This window comes from Pseudorca crassidens, chromosome 16 (genome assembly GCF_039906515.1).
Source record: "Pseudorca crassidens isolate mPseCra1 chromosome 16, mPseCra1.hap1, whole genome shotgun sequence".
NCBI classification, from domain to species: Eukaryota; Metazoa; Chordata; class Mammalia; order Artiodactyla; family Delphinidae; genus Pseudorca; species Pseudorca crassidens.
In genome coordinates this window covers 33,745,831-33,767,963 of record NC_090311.1, presented here as the reverse complement: position 1 = coordinate 33,767,963, position 22,133 = coordinate 33,745,831, and the positions used below count along the sequence as shown (strand labels likewise).

General features: G+C 38.1%; 1 protein-coding gene across 4 annotated transcripts in view; it reads left to right on the top strand.

Moving 5' to 3' along the window:
- The window catches only part of EXOC6 (exocyst complex component 6), a 205,854-nt gene that overhangs the window by 142,622 nt on the left and 41,099 nt on the right, over positions 1-22,133 (top strand). For all 4 annotated transcript variants that reach the window (XM_067709983.1, XM_067709985.1, XM_067709986.1 and 1 more), the window contains one exon: positions 9,840-9,981. In XM_067709983.1, the coding sequence (XP_067566084.1) occupies positions 9,840-9,981 (142 nt within the window). The remainder of the gene's footprint in view (positions 1-9,839; positions 9,982-22,133) is intronic.

The following is a 22,133-nucleotide window of genomic DNA, read 5'->3' as shown; positions in this document are numbered from 1 at the left end:
AATGTCCAGTGTTTTGAAAAAATTACTTATATGAGATAATTCTTTCTGTGGTGATAAATGAGGTATTTCTGTGACACATTTTGACATTCATTTCCATACATTTATAATAAGTTACTTCCAAGTACACAGAAATCAACAAGAGCAAACCATTGACAGTATATCAGTACATTGGAGAGAGAGAACTTTGCGAGAAAATGTAAATGAAAAAGTTGAAAACAGTCAAAGCCCACTATTAGAAATAGAATTTATATTTTTTCTTAAGCTTTTTCATAATGTAATAAAACAGTTAAGTTATTTTCACTGCTGGAAGTTAATTGTAAAAAAAAAAAAGAATCTTGCTTTTTAGCTGAAAATGAACATACTTGAATTTTATAACTTTAATCCTTTTAGGTATTAAGTTGCTGTCTCTATTAGCTAAATGCTGACTAATCTTGGTGAGAAATTTAATTTCATAAGTTTGTAAGTCTTATGTGTGTATGTAGCATAGCATACTTAAATATTTCCCTGCTGTCAAAGGTCGTAGGAAACGGTATTTTGAATTGCTCTTAATCAGGGCATAGTTGGAAGAAGTAGTAGTAATAGAAGGCTTTTAGAAGGAAACAGCATGGGAGTTTTAGTAGGAAGCCAGTGGACTAGGAGAGAATTACAAGAACGACCTGTAACAGAACAGGGACATATAAACGGAAATAAGTAAAGTGGACTCTGGGACTTCCCTGGTGCTCCAGTGGGTAAGACTGCACTTCCAGTTCAGGGGGCCTGGGTTTGATTCCTGGTCAGGGAACTAGATTCTGCATGCTGCAACTAAGAGTTCGCATGCCGCAACAAAGAGTCCACATGCTGCAACTAAGAGTGCGCATGCAGCAACTAAGACCCTGCGGAGCCTAAATAAATAAATATTTTAAAATAATAATAATAAAAAATAAAGTGGACTCTTCCCAGCCTATACAAATACACACAGTATTAGTACATACATGCGTGTGCACACTTACAAATACCCTAAAACTTTACTCTTTAACGGCTGTAGATGAAATAAACTACACCATTGATGCATGCTTTATGAGCAAAGGATCATTTTGAACAGGAAGATTCAGTATTAAAAACAAATGAAAATGTACCACTATCAGTTTCACTACCAGGTGGCAGCAGAGAATTCATGTTTAGAAAGTTACTTGAATTTTTGCAGATAGGAATAAGTTCTAGGAATGCAAATGTTGTCTTTCCCTTTAACCTGTGTTACACAATAGCAAGAAAAAAATAGAAGATAGTTCTCTCCCCGCCACACCCTCGCTCTCCCCCCCCCCCCAGTTAAATAGGCAAAAGTCGAGATGGGGGAGGAAAAGAGACTGAAATATGTGGATAAGAGATTGTTTGAGTTGGAATTTATGTTTTATTGCAAGCAGATGAAGATAGCGAAAAGGAGGTCAGATCCCCTGGAGAAAAAGAAAGGAGATGGTAGGGAAAGATGTTGGAGTCAGAAGTTTCCTGTGCAAGCCAGGGTCTGGTGAGGCTAGAGAGCCCCTACTTTTTTTTTTCTTCCCTGTACGGAACAGACAGGGATGGATAAGGGTGAGGATAGAGCTGATGGGAGAGGTAGAACTGCTTTGGTGAATTCATATTTACAGAATGTTTGCAGGTCAGGTAGAGAAGACAAAATGCAACAGGCCAAGATGCTGATACATACTCATAAAAAGCTTATGCAAGATACTGTAATACAAAAAGTAAAGAGATTAGACTTTGCAGAGTAAAGTCCCAACAAAAGTGCATGTTTAGATGAATATTGCACATAGGGGAGGAATTCAGAAGATAAGCAACAACATTTTAATCACTTCATTTTCTTTCATTCAGGAGACTTTAAGCCTGGTAGGGAAGCTGTCATGTTTTAAATCTTTCTACCTCTTATGGAAATTGGTGTGGTAGATGGTAGCATTGAGATTTAAAGCCTTTGTCTGTTTGGAAACAAGAGGGGGGCAGTTGACCTACTTATTTTTCACTCTCAGGGTATTGTTGAATGTCATTTGCAAGATTGTCTTTAGGAAAAAAAAGGTAAGTAGGTAACTTACCTTGTTTGCTCCCTCCTCCTGAAACTGAGCAGGGCCCTGTGAGGCTCCCGGGCATGGAGGCCTCTTTTTTTGTCCCCCATTTCTTGTAGGCAAGACGCCAGCCTCCATGACCCTGCCGGAGTTCCAAAGGGCAGACTTGAACAGTTGCTAATCAAGGGAGGAGCAGCCAAGAAACCACCTGAGGCCAGATTAAAGGGACCACAGATGCTCCTCAAGATTAGGAGACCACCTGAGACCCTGCACACACCCTAGTCTTGTCAGCAACCCCACCCTTCGGAAGCATTGTTATAAAACTCCTTATCAAATGCTCCTGGGTTGGGACACAGTTTTTCAAGGCAGGAGACTGCTGTGTCCCCCTTTGCCTGGCAAAATATTCATATAAAGCTATCCTTTTCTCCTTCACCCAAAACTCTGTCTTCGAGATTTGGTTCAGCACCGGTGTACAGAGAAGCTGAGCTTTCGGCATCACTCCTTTGTATGAGTTTTGTTTTGTTTTAATATGTATCCTCCCCTCACATGATACATTTCCCTGAGTCTTTTTAAACTCCTAGCCCGGGTACCCCCTCAACTGGAAGTGACTCTAACAGTATTTACCCCAGCCACATTCCCACAATCTAGGATTTAGCCCAGTGAAGTTACGTGTTCAAAAAGCCCTTAACATTCTGGATGAGTATACCCAAAACCTTTGAAAATTCCCAAATATGAGAATACTGCTGTACCATGTAATTTCTTTCAGAAATGGTATAAAACATAATTGAAAACTGTAGACTTTAGCGAGAGTTACTTTATCCATGTCAGCTAACAGAAGACAGCAAAGCCACATTGACTTGGGGAGGTTGGGACTTTGACTGCATTCAGTCTGAGTGGTTCCTCCCTGCCCAATACCTGTTTCACAGAGCAAGTAATTCAAATGTGTGCCTCAGCAAATGAAGCCCTACTTGTACTGGATTCTCCGAGTCATTCTTAAAAGGTTGAAACCTAAACATAAATCCTTGAATGACAAAGATCTGCTCTGTGCTGTTTATATATACATGGCTATGTTTATAATATATCAGCCACCTCTTGGCTTGGGTGACATTTGTCCATTTTACTAATGATCATGTGGAAATGAAACTGTGTAACTTCAGGTTGGGACTTGAACCCACGGGCCAGGACTTGAACCTGGCCAAAACCCAGATTGGGACTTGAACCCAGGGTCTTTTAACTGAGATCACATGCCTGGTCTTAGGACTTAATGAGGCTCAGGCTCTTGATGTCTCATCGTAGAAAGAATTCAGTGAGCGACAAAGTGATAGGTAGGAAGTGATTTATTAGAGAGAAACACACTCCACAGAGTGTGGGCCATCTCAGAAGGTAAGAAAGGTACCAGGGTATGGGGGTTGTCAGTTTTTATAGAGGTGGGTAATTTCATAGGCTAATGAGTGGGAAGAGTATTCCAGCTATTTGGGGGAAGGGGTGGGGATTTCTAGGAATTGGGCTACCACCCACTTTTTGACCCTTATGGTAGGCCTTGGAACTGTCATGGCGCCTGTGGGTGTGTCAGTTAGGTTGCTTATGTGTTACAGTGAGCTATACTGAGGCTCAAGGTCTAGTAGAAGTCGACTGGTCCACCATCTTGGACCTAGTTGGCTCTAATCAGTTTATGTCGTGTCCTTGGGCTCTGTCATTCTTTTAAAGGTTGTGCCCTGCCCCCTTCCCTCCTGTTTCAGAAATAATCTATGTTGTCTAACCTGTTAGTGATTCTGACAACTTCTTTGTAAATTTTAAGTCATACTGGGGTTGTGAAATAGTACATTTTAATGATTATATTAGCCCTAATACTCTAAGCTGGGTTCTTATGTAAAAAAATGAGACTATGACTCTGCTATCACAGAGATGTTGCTTTGATAACAGTTCCTGGGATACTTCGGCTTTTCAGTCAATTCTTGTGGCTTGACCATAGTATTCAGTCACCATGTGGAAACTTCTCTTGTATTTCTTACATTTGCCAAGTGAGAAAGTTATAGGGTCTTGATATTTTATTGCTTCCCTACTTAAACATGTACCTAATTGCCCAATTTGCTGTTATCAAGTAGATTTAAGAGGTAGGAAAAATCTGTCAGTTCCTACATAGTACAAACTAGCTCCCTCTTTGTGCTATTTCGGACAAGAGTACATGCAGCTTTTACCGTTTTATCCAGATTTCTGGTATAATCAGTAGCTTCAAAACCTTGACCTCGTCTAGACTTTCACTGCTCTACTTGTCCTTGCATTCTCTTTCTGCCTTTTAAAGTTAGGAGGAGTTTGAAGATGTCATGGGACTGCCATGACAGCAACAATGATACTTGCAGAAAGCTAAAAATCTGGGTGTTACATGTCATCAAAGGCCACATTCAAAAGACTGTTTAAAAAAAAGAAAAAGGCCACCAAAGTTTGATGAGACCTATGGTTGGGATAAGGAAGCTGGGATAAGGCATGAAATAGAAATGTGCCATATATTACAAGTGACCTGAAGTTTTCCAAGTTTGGGGAATTTTTTTTCCAGCCTTGCGATACTTCTGTTTTATTTAATCCGTGTGTGTGTGTGTGTGCGTGTGTGTGTGTGTGTGTGTCCGTGTCCGTGTCCCGAGAGCAAGCCTTTATGTTATGTCTTGTATCCTTATGATTGAGAATTGTTTAGAGGAGAAAAGCCTCAGACGGGAAAAAGGGAATTCATAATTGACTATGGGAATTGTGGTTAACTGATGTGATACCCAGTTCTCTGGGAGCTAGAGCTACTTAGATGAGGACAGAGAGGGTATGAGAGGAATAGAGAGGTGTAAAGGAGGTACTTTAGAGAATGTTAGAGGTGTTAGAATAAGTATATTTTGATAGACCTATGAATTTTGGGGGCATAATCTCAAAACTGTGTCTTCAAGATAGTGTTAAAGTTATTATTAAAACTCACTAAAGGAATTCATCTTGATATTTAAACCTTTATAACTCATCTATTCTGTAGTATTGGGAATCGGAGAAATTTCAGTTTTATGTAGAGTGTTCAGCCAGAAAATAGTTTAAAATGTAACTTACTAGGTAAAGGAATCTTTGTGCATTTGTGAAATCACCTTGGAGAAATTTTCATGTTTTAGGAATTTTTTTCCTGATTTAATAACATTCTTTACATTTGAGTAAATGTAGTTTCATATAGTAAAATTTAAATTAGTGATTCTTATGTAAAAGAGAAAGAAGAAGAATAGATTTCTTAAATTAAAATGTCTACTTTTCAACTAGGCATCATTTTTCAATTAAGAATTTATTTCTAATTTTAATGTTTACTCCATATTTGATGAAAGACTTCACTCTTTTGGACTATGTGTTTTAAAAGGCTAAAAATTGTAGCTCTTTAGGAGACTGACCAATTCATCAAAATACTTCCTTTCGTCTTTTGTCTTCCCTCTGAAAAGGCTATTTCATGGTCTCATAACTGAAATTCATGAAGCAAACTGAGAGGCAGTAAGTTTGAATAATATAGCAGTATTTTACTATTTTTATTTAAATAACTTTAAAAATTAATAACAACTTTAAAAAGCCACATAGAATCAGAATTAATAAATTTTCTTATCAATGTTAGATTTAATATTCAAATTGACCATGATTTTATTTTCCAGTTTTTCCTGACAAGAGTTACATAACCTTTTAAAACAAAACCTGTTATCAATTTAAAGATTAATAAATACAGCACATAATATTTCTGAGTCTTTTTTTTTTTAACTTAAATAAAAAGTAGGTTTTTGTGCCAAGTTGATCTTTTGTGGGGGTATAAATAAAGGAAAGTGGATTCTCCGGGGATCATTAAGGAAAGTAGACCAACGCAGAAAGAATGGTTGTGATTTCAAGAGTACATTTTTATGTTAAATGTATTTGAGAGAATGAAAGCAGCATTGAAAAATGCTTTCAAATAAGTACTATTGAAATCAAACCTTCCTTCTTTATTAGGCCTTTGAAATAAGAGAATGGTGAGACAGAAATGAAAACTTCAAATGAAAATTTAAATGTGTCGAATTAGTTTTTAAGTATTCTACATTTCTCCTACTATTATATGAGAGTAGATCTATCAAAACATTACTTTGAAACCAAAACAGTTTTGAGCTATAATCTAATAAAATGTGTTGTATTTTTGTTACCATGTCATTTTACGACGTTTCAAAGGAAGCAGAGTATCTTTAGCCTAATCTACAATAGTAAATTATTTTGAAAATTTGGCTTGACATACAAACAGATGTGTTTTCTTGATTCCTTTTAAACTGAGGGTTGGTGGTTTGTGGTTTATTGTTCCTGTGATTGGCATTAAAAGCTTTATTTCACAGCTTGCAGTGAGGGACTATTGGGTAAAGAGTGTCTGTGTTCCACAAACTAAATTCAAAAAGTGTCAATCAAGGTCTCACATAGGTTACTTAGAGAATGAGTTTTCTTACTGATTTCACCGAATGTCACCTCATGCTGTCTTTGATTGGCACAGCCTGGCAGGGAGGATGGATGAATCTGTCACCGACCGGTTAATTGTGTTGCTGGTCTCAGTCTGACATTAGGTCTTTGACTCTTAAGTGGCTCAATACAAAACAAATTAGCAGATTGTAGTCATATTTCTCATTCTATATGCTTTGACTTTGTTGAATGCAGTCCATAAATCATATTGACTGACACACAAGTAAATGATGAAAGCTGCTTTTGAGACATGGATCTAGAAAGCAGCACTGTGAAGGTGCCATGGAAGGATGCATATGGTTGACCCTTTGGGAATTTCCTAGGAGCCAAATGTCTCTTTACCACAATTGTTCTTAGAAGAAAAGCTTTTGAGTAATGCAAAAAGGATCTAATATGTCAGCAGATTCTCTTTTACAAGTTCCTTTGAAATATAAGAAGTTTGTCCAAGGGTTTTCTCTCTTTACAAGTTGTTTTTCAGCAAAATGTTAGATCAGGGTAAAAAAGTAGTTACCTTTAAAAGTTTGGCAGGTGTTTTTACTTATTTACTGAAATTTATGTTGTTAAAGAGGAGAATGTTAATAATAGTTGCAATTAATTTTTCAGATGAGGACAGCAGAAATTTCTAGGTGCTTGATATTAAATGTGCTGTGTTTTCTCAGTCACTTCACTTAATTATTTTGGCTTTGTTGTAATGTTAAAAACCAGAGCATCTCTAATGAAAACAGCTAGTTTTTAAAGATAGTTGTAAAAGTACTTAGATTATTTTTGTTCTAGAAGGTGATGCAGTATTAAAAGGATCAACAATAATAGCAAAATAGTGTTCAGAAAGGGGTGTTTTGGTTATACAAAAGTGTACCAAGGGCTACAGGCATCAAAAATGAATTGCCAGGGATGTTTTTGGAATGTGCGAGTTTCTGGAACATTAAAATTTTCTGTCTCAAAATAAGTAATAGATAAAATTTAAGAATACTTGTTCACATTATAATCAGGAAGTAGACATTTAAAAAAGTATAATCTTATAGAATATAACTTTAAATATTTAAAGGATTTGAACCTTTGATATTAATTTTGAGCTATAAAAAAGGAAGAATTTTTCATTTGAATATTTTACAGATATTTTAAACTTCTATCTTTGAGAACAATAAGCCTGTATTTAATATGCATAATCAAAGGAAATTTTATATTAAGATTTTATTATTACATGTATTATTTAAACAAAAAGCTAAACGCATGTGTGTGCGCGTGTGTGTGTGCGTGTGCATGCGCACACACATATGTTTTCATTACCTATATCCACCAAATTTATGGAATAGCCTGAACTTTTGTACTAGTACCATCATTTTGGCTCCGGTACTATTGCTACATAGTCATTTGTAGCATCTGAACCTGTGTTAAAATTTAAAGATCACCTTAAAATAATACTACTAACATTATGCAATGTGTTTATGAAATGAATGTAATAATAATTGTTTTGGCAATTTATTAATCTGCTTTTGCAGTTAGTACATTATAGTGGCAACGTAAGTAGGACATGGAGCTGATTTGATGGAGAAGTACATTAAACTAAAATGCACTAGTTGTTCCATTTGGTCAAAATGACATTTCCATTAACTATTCTCAAGCCTATTACATTGTAATTAAATTACATGCCATTGATTTCTTCTTTTTCTGTCTCCCTCCTGCCCCTCATTCATATTGATATTATTCTGCTTGGGGAATGGAGCTGCATGTCTCCTAGACTAATTCCTCTTGGGTTTGGGGGGTCTTGAAGCATGCTGGGTTTTGCATTGTTTGTTACATTCCTTTTTGGCAGTTCATCAGTATCTGTCAAATATATTGTTTGCATCAGCTTTTATCTCTAAAGTTTTTGATTTAGATATTGGCATTCCATTTCAGATGCACAGTTTTTCCACTGCGCATAGTGTCTACATGCTGAAGACTCATAAAAGATTCATAAAAGTTGCTTGTTTCTAGTCTGACTTTAAATGTGTAACTTAATGAACAGCTGTTCTAGTAAACTTGCAAATGTATTTATGTTTTTTCTTACTTTTCTAACAGATCAACCCTGTGTAAACACTTTTGTATCTATTATAGCATTTACGTTTGGAAGATTTTCATGATTTTATAGATTTATTGGCCTTTGTGATAAGTAGGAAAAATACATAATTATCAAATATCTCTGGGTAAATATTTGTTAATGAGAATGAGGCAGAACACGGCACATCTTCCAAATGTCATTATTTCTAACCCTGTTCCTAGATCTTTGAATCCTATCATGGGAGTCAATCCGTCACCAAATCACATACTTGTGGTTTGGAGATAACCATACTAGGAGCAGCAGTACACTAGAAAACTTTACCTAAAATAGTTTCTGTAATATTTTCTTTTAAACTTTTAGTTGAAATAAAAATCCTGCTTAGAAGAACAATTTATACTAAAAGCAACATTGTATTGTGATCCCAGTAATCTGGAGGCTAAACATTTAAAATTATTTTTTATCATTTTAAAGAAGATATAGCCTGAATCAAGGCTGTCAGTCAAAATTCATGTAGAGTTTTAGGAGCTTATTATAGTAGAAAATATAATGATATATATACTAAAAGACAACCACCAGTATTTATAGCTCAATTAACTACATATTTCTAAATTATCAGATGATTCTAAAACTTAATTTCTAAAACTAAATGAAGATCTGTAAATGACTGTGAAATCATATTGGTATGCAAGCTTCTTTTTTTCCCTCCTAATTGAAGCTGTGCTACAAACTAGTGTTCCTATTAGAAGTAAGGACTTAATGACTCAAAGTATATTTTATAAAGTATATTTTATATATTACATATCAAAGTATATATTATAAAGCATATTAGGTATAGTTTCAATTCTAATAAATTACACTATTAACTTCTTTAATTCTTGTCTTGGTTAACTCTATAAAGGAAAGCTTAAAGAGCATTATATGAATAAAATGTTCTGTCAACATGACAGTTACTTTATGTCACAAATGTCATATTTTAATGTGCATTTTTAAAAATACTTGAGGCATTTCAGGAGATCTGAAATAATAAATAATGGGTTTTAAACTTGTACTTTAATTTTTCTGCATGCAGTTAGAGCTTTAATGATATTTATATCCTGAGAAGGACAAGTCAACAGAATATTACTTTCAATTCCTATGCTAAAAGACAGCCACTCAGAATACAGAAAAAGAAAGGCCAATAATTACTATTCTACCAAAAAAAACAACAAAAAAATGCCATGTATATAACTTTTGTGATACACGATGATATATTTATATGTTTGTTTGTTTATTTTTTGGTTTGGATATTTGTATAACAGGGGAAAGTTGCCCAGACTGCTTGCATGTCAGCCTGCCAGCATCTGTCAACATCATTAATGCAGATGCTCCTGGACAGTGAGTTAAAACAGATAAGCATGGGAGCCGTTCAGCAATTTAACTTAGATGTCATACAGTGTGAATGTAAGTACCTTATTGGTTAAATCTGATGCATTTCTAAGAATCTATATTTAAATTATATGAAAAAATGGTATATAGTAGGATAGTTCATAAAGGAGGGAAGAGGCCTGATTCAGTTAAACTTTCGGCAGCCTTAGAAGCAACTTCTTTTCAACAAGAGAAAAATATCTCACTTTCACATTTAGGGCCTGTAGAGCAGGGATCCCCAACCCCTGGGCCCTAGACCGCTACTGGTCCACAGCCTGTTCAGAACCGGGCCGCACAGCAGGAGGTGAGCGGCGGGCAAGCGGGCAAAGCTTCATCTGCCGCCCCCCATCGCTCCCATTACCGCCTGAGCCATCCACCCCCTCACCCCCAACCCCCTGCCCATGTTAAAGTTGTCTTCCACGAAACCGGTCCCTGGTGCCAGGAAGGTTGGGGACCTCTGCTCTAGAGAGGCACTGAAGTGACAATCCAGACTGGATAATTAAAAAGGTGATTCATTTATGATTTGTTTTTTTTCCTTTATTCCTTCTTTTGGTCATTCTTGTCTTCTTGCCAGGACTCTCCTGAGGTTTGTAGTAAGTGAATGAAATGATTCCAAGTTTGTCATTCTTACTTTCCTGTAAATAACTTTTCAGATACCTGCTAAAGAATAATCTTAGGACCCTGCATTCCAAGTGAAGCTTCTTTTATATTCTGAAATTTTGATTCTCTTTCCCAAAGAATTTCTCAAGTCTTTACCTTTACCATTGTTTTTCACTTTATTTTCTTTAGGTGACAAGTTAGCAGATTCCATAATCTAATGTTGACATTAGCCAGTCACCTTCAAAATTGAATGTGCTATTTAGTTATTCGCCTTGTTATATATACTTCTAGATGTAGGTTACCCTTATACAGAACATGAGTTTATGGAACAATTTTTTGCATTACTTTCAAATGAATGGTACATTGATTAAATGATAAAAATCCCTGGTTGACAGTTTAGCCAGGCACCACTGTTGATAAATTGAAAATCAGTGGGGCACAAGAAGGATTATAAAATATTTATTTGGGCAGATTTTGCAATAATATATTCTCTGTGAAAGATGTTAAAAAATTAAATGTCAGTGGCTTGCACCTGAAGCAGGAGTGACAGATTTTTTTTTCAACAAGTAAAAAATATTTGTCTGCTTCTATATATATCAAGATCAATTGTTCATTACACAAAAAAAGAAATGCAAAGTTTTAAAAAACCCACCTATTTCCTTCAAAAAAAGAGAAATACTGATCTACAAAGCAAAAGAAAGATAGTTTTTCCCTAGGGAAGAGAAGGATTCATTTTCTTTTCCTAGAAAGCATTTCTAATTTTCTCTAATTAGAAAACCTTTATATATTTCTTTCTCAAAATAAAACTATCGTTTACAAAATGATATTTATCTTGTATTTACAAAAATACTTACCAAAAAGCACTTTTTTTTTGCGGTACGCGGGCCTCTCACTGTTGTGGCCTCTCCCGTTGCAGAGCACAGGCTCCGGACACGCAGGCTTAGCGGCCATGGCTCACGGGCTCAGCCGCTCCGCGGCACGTGGAATCTTCCCGGACCGGGGCACGAACCCGTGTCCCCTGCATTGGCAGGTGGACTCTCAACCACTGCGCCACCAGGAAGCCCCAAAAAGCACTTTTTAAAATGTTTCTAAGTCAAAGTAATTGTTAATTCATTCTACAAATAATTTGAAACTGATTTCTTAAAGTTCTTTAAAAGCTATCTTACGAGGGAATTCCCTGGCGGTCCAGTGGTTAGGATTCCGCGATTTCATTACAAGGGCCTGGGTTCGATCCCTGGTAGGGACCTAAGATCCCACAAGCTGTGCCACACACCAAAAGAAAAAAAAAAGTTGTCTTATGAGATCATTTCAGTATGATAATGTTTATGTAAACATTTTACATAAATATTGCTTGAGGGTGGTTGAGCCCTTTATTCGTATTTGGTTGTGTCTTCTCAATTAGATATTTTTGTTAAAAAATGGAAATTACTGTTTGGTTAGGCAGCTTCAGGCACCTAGAGATTTTCTCTGTCCTCTTACCTCTCCATGAAGAGTAAGCCTAACTATACTTAGAGAAAGGCACAAAAAACACAAAACTTTGCCTCTCTGTTACATCATAGGACAGTTTCTCCCTTTAGTTACTTATTTGGGTGGAGTTACTGAAGGCTGCTTTTAAGATGTTGATGTTTTCTTAAAAGACTAATCTCTTGGAAGAGATTATTCCTAAGTATAAGGTATAACTCAGTTAAAGATGTCTGGGGTCAAGTGCAAGAGGAATAAACCCTAGCCTGATGGGGGCCAAGGTTCTGGTACTATAAACATGGAAAGGGAGAAACCAGGACTCAAAGGCAAACCACAAAAGATAACTCAGCTTCCTGTAAGATTATGGCTGTGGTTGGCTCTGCTCCTTAATTTTTATCAAATATTACTTAATACAGTATCACGCATTCAGTACTTACTGAACAAATAAAAATTGACATTACATTTTTTTTTTCCCCATTGGCCACACCACGAGGCTTGTGGGATCTTAGTTACCCAACCAAGGATCAAACCTGGGCCCCCGGCATTGGAAGCTCAGAGTCCTAACCACTGGACCACCAGGGAATTCCCTGACATTACATTTTTCATGTCTATTCCACTCTCTTTCTGGTGCAAAAGAATTATCTACTCCCCAACTCATGACTTTTAGTGATTGATATATAAATCACTTAAAAATGGAACTTAGCTTTCTCTAATAATATGTTCAGAGAATTTTAGTTTTCATCCCCTTTTTTTTTGGTCACGCCACGCAGCTCACAGGGTCTTAGTTCCCTGACCAGGGATCGAACCTGTGCCCCCTGTAAAGGAAGCATGCAGTCCTAACCTCTGGACTGCCAGGGAATTCCCTTCATCTCTATTTTAAATAGTGTTTTTGTATTTTTGTTTTTTAATCTGGAAGAAAGCAATTTTTTAAAATACAAGGTTTATTTTCAGTATTAATGCTGTGTGTATGCTTTCTACACATTGGGGCAGAGAAAGGAGGAGAAAGGGAGACAGGAAGAGGAATTTGGCTAGGTAAGAGGAAGGCTAGAAAGTATGGTAAATTTGTGAAGAGAAGGAATCTGGATGCCTTAAGAATCAACTGGGATATGGAGAAAACAGGCAGATAGTTCAGATGTAGAATCCTAGAAACTAAACGACCATTGAGTTTCACCACCCGCCTAGTAGGACATACTCACATACTCCTCTACCTTGAAACACACTCTAAAATAACCCCGTCAAGTAGTTGTCCAGCTATTCCTTGAACATTTAATTTGGGAGATTAACTACGCTTCAGAAAATGAGTTTGCATTTAATATATTACTCTGTCAATTTCTCACATTGAGTTGCAGTTGTTTTTTCTAAACTTCTCCTAATGTACCTAGTTCTGCGTTAGGGCTAGAGTCACCACTAGTCCATATTGTGCCTTTGTGCAAATTAGAAAAGATATTCCCACTGAAGGGAAAAAGTCCTCCAGTGTTGTCCCCTTTCTATGAATTAGAAAAAAGTTTACCCTTTTTCCAGCTGGACACCCCCACCAAGGCACATGACTTATCAAGTGAAATGTGAGCTAGATTTCAGCCCCTGTTCCCTCCCCACTCCTCTCCTCAGGTGGGCACCTGTGTATAGTAAGCAGTCTGATAACTACAGGTGGCAGTTCCGCTTAGGGTCATATAGAGAAAACCTAGTCTTATCCACAAGCCAATTATATGAAAACTGCTCTCATATCTTTCTGAATCTTCTGAAGACCAGAGATAAACAATTCCTCTTACTGTTCTCATGTGATAATGATTTTAGGTCCAAAGCTCTTCTTTGAACAAACTGGTTTGACTGCCTTCTGTTTAATGTCTGACACCCAAAGTTGAATACAGAGATACCCAGGTGTGGTGGAACCAGTATAATATGTAGTTGGACTATCAAATACATTGTTCCATATTTTGTACTTTATTAGTAAAATCCAAACTGTTACTACCTTTTTTGGTTACCAGAGTATACTCTTGAATCATTGAAGCTGTAGCATTCTAAAATCTCTTTATCTTTCTCTTTTTTTGTGTGTGATTGTCAAGCTTTGTTTTTCTTATACTTGTATGATTAGTTTTTGTTTTAGGATTTTAAGATTATCCCTATTAAATTTTATTTTAATATTTGTCCCACAGCTAGTCTATTGAGATCTTTTTATATCAAAATTTAATAGCATCTGCAGATTTGTAATCATGCTTTTATTTAACAAGGTCATTAGCAAAATGTTGAACAAAACGTGATATCTGTATCCTGATATATAGTACATCAGTGATTCTCAAAACATGGTTCCCAGATGAGCTGCAACAGTATCATCTGGGAACTTATTAGCAGTGTGAATTCTTGTTTTATTTTATTTTATTTGTTTATTTTCTTTATTTTTTTTAGCTGCATTGGGTCTTAGTTGCAGCATGCGGGATCTTTTGTTTGTGGCGCACGGGCTTCTCTCTAGTTGTGGCATGCGGGTTTTTTCTTCTCTAGTTGTGGCGCGCGGGCTCCAGTACACGTGGGCTCTGTAGTTGTGGCACACGGGCTCCAGAGCACGTGGACTCTGTAGTTTGCGGCACTCAGGCTCCCTCATTGATGTGCGCAAGTTCAGTAGTCGTGGTGCGCGTGCGTGGGCTTAATTGCCCTGTGGCGCGTGGGATCTTAGTTCCCTGACCAGGGATCAAATCCGCGTCCCTTGCACTGGAAGGTGGATTCTTTACCACTGTACCACCAGGGAAGTCCCAGCAATGTGAATTCTTGAACCCCACCTGCTGAATTGTGAATTCTGGGCATAGGACATAGCAATTTCTTTTTGGGTAGGCCTTTCAGGTGATACTGATGCACTGTAAAGTTTGAGAACCACAACATCACATGGGTCTATATATTCATATTGACTTAGATCCATTATTCAAAATCTTGGGTATCTTTAGATTTCTTCAGCCAGTTGCTAATTCCCTAGTTGAATCTAATTCATAGTTTTGAATCTAAATCATAGCTCAAAGTTATGAGCAACTTTGCCAGATGCCTTGCTGGTATATAGAGATAATAATGGCCATTGAATTTTCCTCATCTACCAGTCTAATTAGTTTTTCAAAGAAGAAAATGTTACTACTCTGATTCTTCATAAACCCATATTGATTCATAGTAATTACTTTCCCTTCAAGAGGCTCAGAAACTATTACTTAAAAGTCTGTGACCAGGGACTTCCCTGGTGGCACTTATACTTGTAACCCAGTGGTTAAGAATCCACCTGCCAATGCAGGGGACACAGGTTTGAGCCCTGGTCCGGGAAGATCCCACATGCCGCAGAGCAAGTAAGCCCGTGTGCCACAACTACTGAGCCTGTGCTCTAAATCCCACGAGCCACAACTACTGAGCCCACGTGCCGCAACTACTGAAGCCTGCACACCTAGAGCCCATACTCCACAAAAAGAGAGGCCACTGCAATGAGAAGCACGCGCACTGCAGCGAAGAGTAGCCCCTGTTCGCCTCAACTAGAGAAAGCCCCCATGCAGCAACAAAGATCCAATGCAGCCAAAAAAAAAAAATGTCTGTGACTGGTTTGTGGGATTAACATAAAATCCTACTAGTCTGTTTTACACTAGTAAGAAATCCAGAGTCCAAGGAAGTTAGATAGCAGAGATCAGGAACTAGATACCAAAAACGACCAAAGATCTTGGGTAACTCAAGAAAGGCTTAAGTCAAAGAATTTAAGCAATAAGAGGTTAACATCAAATATAAGCATCAAGAATGGCCTTAATTCTGAATTAAATTTTATAATTTGGTTTGATTATTTTTCCATCCTCATTACTTTGTAAAAACATTATGCATATATTTCCTAGGCCTTAAAATGTCAGTCTGCAGGTAGAAACAAATAGCACAACCAGCTGAAGTTGGGGAGGTAGAAAGTTAAGAATAGTTCAGTTCCTCATATCATTCAGCCATGTGCTTTTAGTTTTTGTTTTTGTTTTTTTCTGGTAGTGAAAGAATTAGCACCGATCCATCTATGTAGTCACTTTTTCTTTTTTTTTTGCGGTACGCAGGCCTCTCACTGCCGTGGCCTCTGCCACGGACCGGGGATTGAACCTGTTGCGGAGCACGGGCTCCAGACGCGCAGGCTCAGCGGCCATGGCTCACAGGCCTAGCCACTGCATAGCATGTGGTATCCTCCTGGACCGGGGCATGAACCCGTGTCCCCTGCATTGGCAGGCGGACTCTCAACCACTGCGCCACCAGGGAAGCCCCTGTACCCACTTATTTTTTCAAACAGTGTGTGCGCTTTTCCCTGGTATTCCTTGTGACACACATACTTATGAGTTAAATTGGCTTGAGCTCAAATTTCAGTCTGTAACTGAATTTTTTCCGTGTAGAGTCAACTGATTTGTAGGGAAGATTCATTTATTCAGATGTTTAATGGGAACCTACTACCTGTTATTACTGGGAAATCAAAGATGAATCAGGTTTCAAAGATCTCACATACTAGATGGGGAGGAAACAAACATGTAAATGACTGTAGTAGAACATAAATTCTTTATAGAAGTATGTATCACTTGTAGAGAAGGAGCAATTAATCCTACATGGGGTTGAAAAGATTGACTATCATAGAAGTGAAATTTGAGTCTTAAAGGATGAGTCACGTTTCATCAAAAGCAAGGAAGGGCATTCTGAGCAGAGGGAATGGCATAGGCAAAAGTGCTGTGATGAGAGAATGCTTAGGGAATCTTCATACGGTCTTGTATAGCTAGACTACAAGATGCATGATTGAAAGTGTTGAAAGATATGGCTGAGAAAAGGTAGACTTCTGAATGCTTGGACTTTATTTAATAAGCAATAGAGATCCATTGAAGCTTTTTAATCAGGACCGTGACATTATGAAGTCTATATTATAGAAAGTTAACTCTGTGTCATGTGGAAATTGAACTGAAATGAGAGAGGTACTACAAGTAGAAAGACCTGTTAAAAGACTATGAAACTTTTTCCTGTGAAGGATAGAAAGAGCTTGACTTTGGGCAGTGGGAATGAAGAGAAGAAGATGGATTTCAGACATTTTGAAAGGAGGAGGAGGGAATACATGAAATTAGTGGATGAGTAAATTTGATACGATTTAGGTGGTTAGAGTCAGAGACTCACATAGTAGAAGAGACCCAAGAATACATCCCATGGTTGGGGTGGGTGGTATGAAGAGGGAAAAAAAGAAAGAGAAAAGGAGAGGAAGGTGAAGAGGAGAGAGGAAAGAGAAGAGATTTAATCATCTAGGATAGATAGTTAAATTCAACATAGAATTTATAATTGTCAGCACCCAATGCAGAATGCTATGCTCATAGAGTATTTGTTGCATAAATGAACAAATTAACAAATCAGGAAGTCTCTATAATCTACATTTGCTTTTCTAGAGTTCTCCTAACTTTGTTATCAAAAAGTTAAGGCCAGGAACTTTCCTGGCAGGTCCAGTGGTTAAGACTCCACACTTCCACTGCAGGGGGCATGGGTTCGATCCTTGGTCAGGGGGAACTAAGCTCCTGCATGCTTCGTGGCGCAGCCATACATACATACATATGTACATAAATAAAATGCTGCCTCTTTAAAAAAAAAAAGGTTAAGGCCAATTGATGCTGCTGTAATTTTCTTCAAGACCATTCAACTTCTTGATATAGATATAACTGATCATTTATAAAAATTCTTCACATATTTGATGACTATGTTTATTTTTATAAATTTATTTACTTTTGGCTGTGTTGGGTCTTCATTGCTGCACGTGGGCTTTCTGTAGTTGCGGTGAGCGGGGCCTACTCTTCATTGTGGTGCGTGGGTTTCTCATTGCGGTGGCTTCTCTTGTTGTGGAGCACGGGCTCTAGGCGCGCGGGCATCAGTAGTTGTGGCATGTCAGCTTAGTAGTTGTGGTACACGGGCTTAGTTGCTCCGCGGCATGTGGGATCTTCCTGGACCGGGGATCGAACCTGTGTCCTGCATTGGCAGGCACATTCTTAACCACTGCGCCACCAGGGAAGTCCCAGAAGTAGTAAAATTTAAGGCAAAGAAGAGTATGGTACTTTAGAGTCATGCATTAATTAATTCTTTCATATCTACCAAGTACTTGGCATTTAGGGGCATACAGTGGTAAACAAAACAGAAAAAGCCCCTAACCCTCTTTGGGTTTAGGCCCAGTGGGGAGGCATTCATTATATGACTGCACTAATACATATGATTATAAGTTGTTAAATTCTAGAAAAGTAGATGGTACTGTGACAGAGTATAAGAAGCAGACCTAATTTAGATAAAAAGTTGTACTGATTGAGAATATTAGGTAGGGCTTATGCATGAATGAAGTAGACATTTTTGGTTAACTTGACCATAACCAATAATACTACTATATCTGTGTGGTTGGAGAAGTCAGGAAGGTATTCCATTCGGAATTGCAAACGTAGCCCCCGCCCCCCCACAAAGCTACATTGAACCTTTAATCCTGTTACAGATTTTGTATAAGTTTAAGAGAAATCACTTCTTGGAGGAGCATTTGCCAAGCTTGGCATAAAGCTGATGTTCTAAATCTGTGTATGTGCTTTTGTTTTATTAAACACCTCATATATTGGGTCACATCAGAAGGCACCTTACAAATGCAACAGTATAGAGGAAAAAATAAAAGTGTCTTCTTAAGTTCCTATAAAGGTATCTCAGAAATCCTTCACATCCCTAACAAAATAACATTTCCAAAGCATCAGGCAATCAGAAGGATTTGAGGTACCCAGAATAGGTCTAGAATGTACTTTTTCATATATTCGACACAAATACCTAATTGAGGTTATTGACTGCTAAGAGTCTAACATCCTAAATTCATAAGCACTAGAAAAGCTCCAGGTTGAAGAGCACTGGTACCTTTTTCAGTGATGATTTATTGAGAAATAGGTGAATCTCTAGGTTTGAAGGCCTTGGTCTTTTTGCAATTGGATAAAGGCTTAGCCCACCTCAAAAAAAAAAAAAAGAAAGTCTCTATAGATTTTTTTGTATGTATATGGCTATGACCCCAGGGCCTCTAATTCTAGCCTTGAAAAAGGTCCATACCCCAAAATAAAAGGGTTCAAGCAAAATCATGTCGATGGTATATATGGAGAGGATATTTGTCTTTTATTTTTTTTAAGTAAGCTGGATGCTCTTTTATTTTTTGCCTACTTGAATTTGTTCTGGTTTTAATGGCATTTACGGTATCAAATTTAGGCTGCTTTGCTCCTTTTCCAAGAAAGGGAGAGGAATAGATACTACCTTATATAAGAGCGGGGTGATGACTGTAGAGGGGCAGTTGGTTCTAGAGGCTTGCATTCCACTGCTACCAACCACATGTAACAGAATTTAACAGTCAAGAATTCTAACAAGACCCCTGACTCCCAGGCATGAGTTCTTCACCACCAGAAAAACCACTAGATGGTGCTCTTCGTCATCGCTTCTAATGACACATCTGGTCCACATAGAATACGTTGCCGAACCAAAATTTGGGTTCTAACTAGCCAATTTAAATCTTCAGATCTAGTAAGAAATGGAATTATGAGAAATCTTTTCAATATGCAGACTGTTTTTATTTACAGTCAGTCATTTATTTAGTTATGAAATTATTCCATTTTATATGTCCTTGCCTTGTCATCCACAAGCAGTCTTGAGAGTTTATTTAGCCTAGCCTCCTCACCCTCTTTTTCAATCTTTTGATCTATTGCTCTTCTTATTCCATGGGCATTTTTTTCTTCCACTTCCCAATTCTTCCTACCCTGTGTAAATGTTTTCCAAATAATCCACCTTACAGTAAAAATAACTGTCTGCCTAGGACAGGATTGTTCAAGGACTTATTCCCTCTGCATTTAATTTCAGAGGTTTATATTTTCATGCCAGGATAAATACTTATAGCCTGACTTCTTAGCCATCTTTGTTCCCCCCATACAAATCCTGTACATCTGTGCATAGATCCTGAGGGCAGGAAGGGCATATTTTCCTGCTTAAAGTTTTGTTAGATTTACAAATAATTCATGTTTTTGCCTATAGATACTCTGTTCTCTTAAAACGTCATAGATTGCCAATTTGGAAGGGGTTTCTTTTGTCATTATAATCACAGCTTCTATAGTATGTATTAATTTTAACTTTCAGTTTTATCTAAATTAATTCAATCTTATCTTCTTCTCAGTTAAACTGATACAGCAAAAATTTACCTTCCCAATAAGGTGATGCCTTTCCCTCTACCTCCCTCTCTAATGTTATTTTATTTATTTTTAATTTTTAAATTTTTAAAATTTAAAATCTAATTAATTAATTAATTATATTTTTGGCTGTGTTGGGTCTGTTGCTGCACGTGGGCTTTCTCTAGTTGCAGTGAGCGGGGGCTACTCTTCGTTGCGGTTCACGGGCTTCTTATTGTGGTGGCTTCTCGTCGTGCAGCACAGGCTCTAGGTGTGCAGGCTTCAGTAGTTGCAGCACGTGGGCTCAGTAGGTGTGGCTCGTGGGCTCTTGAGCACAGGCTCAGTAGTTGTGGCGCAAAGCCCTAGTTGTTCTGCAGCATGTGGGATCTTCCTGGACCAGCGCTCGAACCCATGTCCCCTGCATTGGCAGGCGGATTCTTGACCACTGTGCCATCAGGGAAGTCCCTCTAATGTTACTTTAGAGTATTTTTAAACTTGGAATCATTATTATTAAGTTCTATATTCTAGCAAGAAATAAGAGGAAATGAATATGTCATGAAGCTATTTTATTTTAAAAAAGAAATGGTCAGGGCTTCCCTCGTGGCTCAGTGGTTAAGAATCCGCCTGCCAATTCAGTGGACATGGGTTCAATCCCTGGTCTGGGAAGATCCCACATGCCGTGGGGCAACTAAACCTGTGCGCCACAACTACTGAGCCTACGCTCTAGAGCCCGTGAGCCACAACCACTGAGCCTGCATGCTACAACTATGGAAGCCCGCACACCTAGGGCCCATGCTCTGCAACAAAGAGAAGCCACTGCAATGAGAAGCCTGTGCACCACAACGAAGAGTAGCCCCTGCTCACCGCAACTAGAGAAAGCCCGTGCACAGCAATGAAGACCCAATGCAGCCAAAAATAAATAAAATAAAATAAAATAATTTATTTTAAAATAAAGTATTTTTAAACTTGGAATCATTATTATTAAGTTCCATATTCTAGCAAAAAATAAGGGGAAATGAATATATCATGAAGCTATTTTATTTTAAAAAAGAAATGGTCAGGGCTTCCCTGGTGGCGCAGTGGTTAAGAATCCGCCTGCCAATGCAGGGGACACGGGTTTGAGCCCTGGTCCAGGAAGATCCCACATGCCGCGGAGCAACTAAGCCCATGTGCCATAACTACTGAGCCTACGCTGTAGAGTCCCCGTGCCACAACTACTGAAGCTTGCTTGCCTAGAGCCCGTGCTCCACAAGAGAAGCCACCACAATGAGAAGCTCGCGCACCACAACAAAGAGTAGCCCCCACTCACTGCAACTAGAGAAAGCCCGCACACAGCGACGAAGACACAATCCAGACAAAAATAAAATAAAATAAATTTATGAAAAAAAAAAACAGTCAAATAGGAGGCACTAAGAGAAAAAAACCCAAAGATTTTGACTTTCTTTAAGAAAAAAAAGAAAAAAACTTTAGAAAGCCTGGAAACTATTTTAATTTTTTAAAATTTATTTATTTTTAACACTATTTTTTAAATAACTTTATTTATTTTTGGCTGTGCTGGGTCTTCGTTGTTGCACGCAGGCTTTCTTTTTAGCTGCAGCGAGCGGGGTCTACTCTTCGTTCCGATATGCAGGCCTCTCATTGCAGTGGCTTCTCTTGTTGTGGAGTGTGGGTTCTAGGGGCACAGGCTTCAGTAGTTGCAGCACACGGGCTCAGTAGTTGTGGCTCACGGGCTCTAGAGCACAGACTCAGTAGTTGTGGGCATGGGCCCAGCTGCTCTGCGGCACGTGGGATCTTCCCAGACCAGGGCTCGAACCTGTGTCCCCTGCACTGGCAGGCGGACTCTTAACCACTGCGCCACCAGGGAAGCCCTGGAAACTATTTTTAAATATCTTATTGAAAGACCAAGATCAATGTGTGTTTTTAAAAACTATCCTTGGGCTTCCCTGGTGGTGCAGTGGTTGGGAGTCC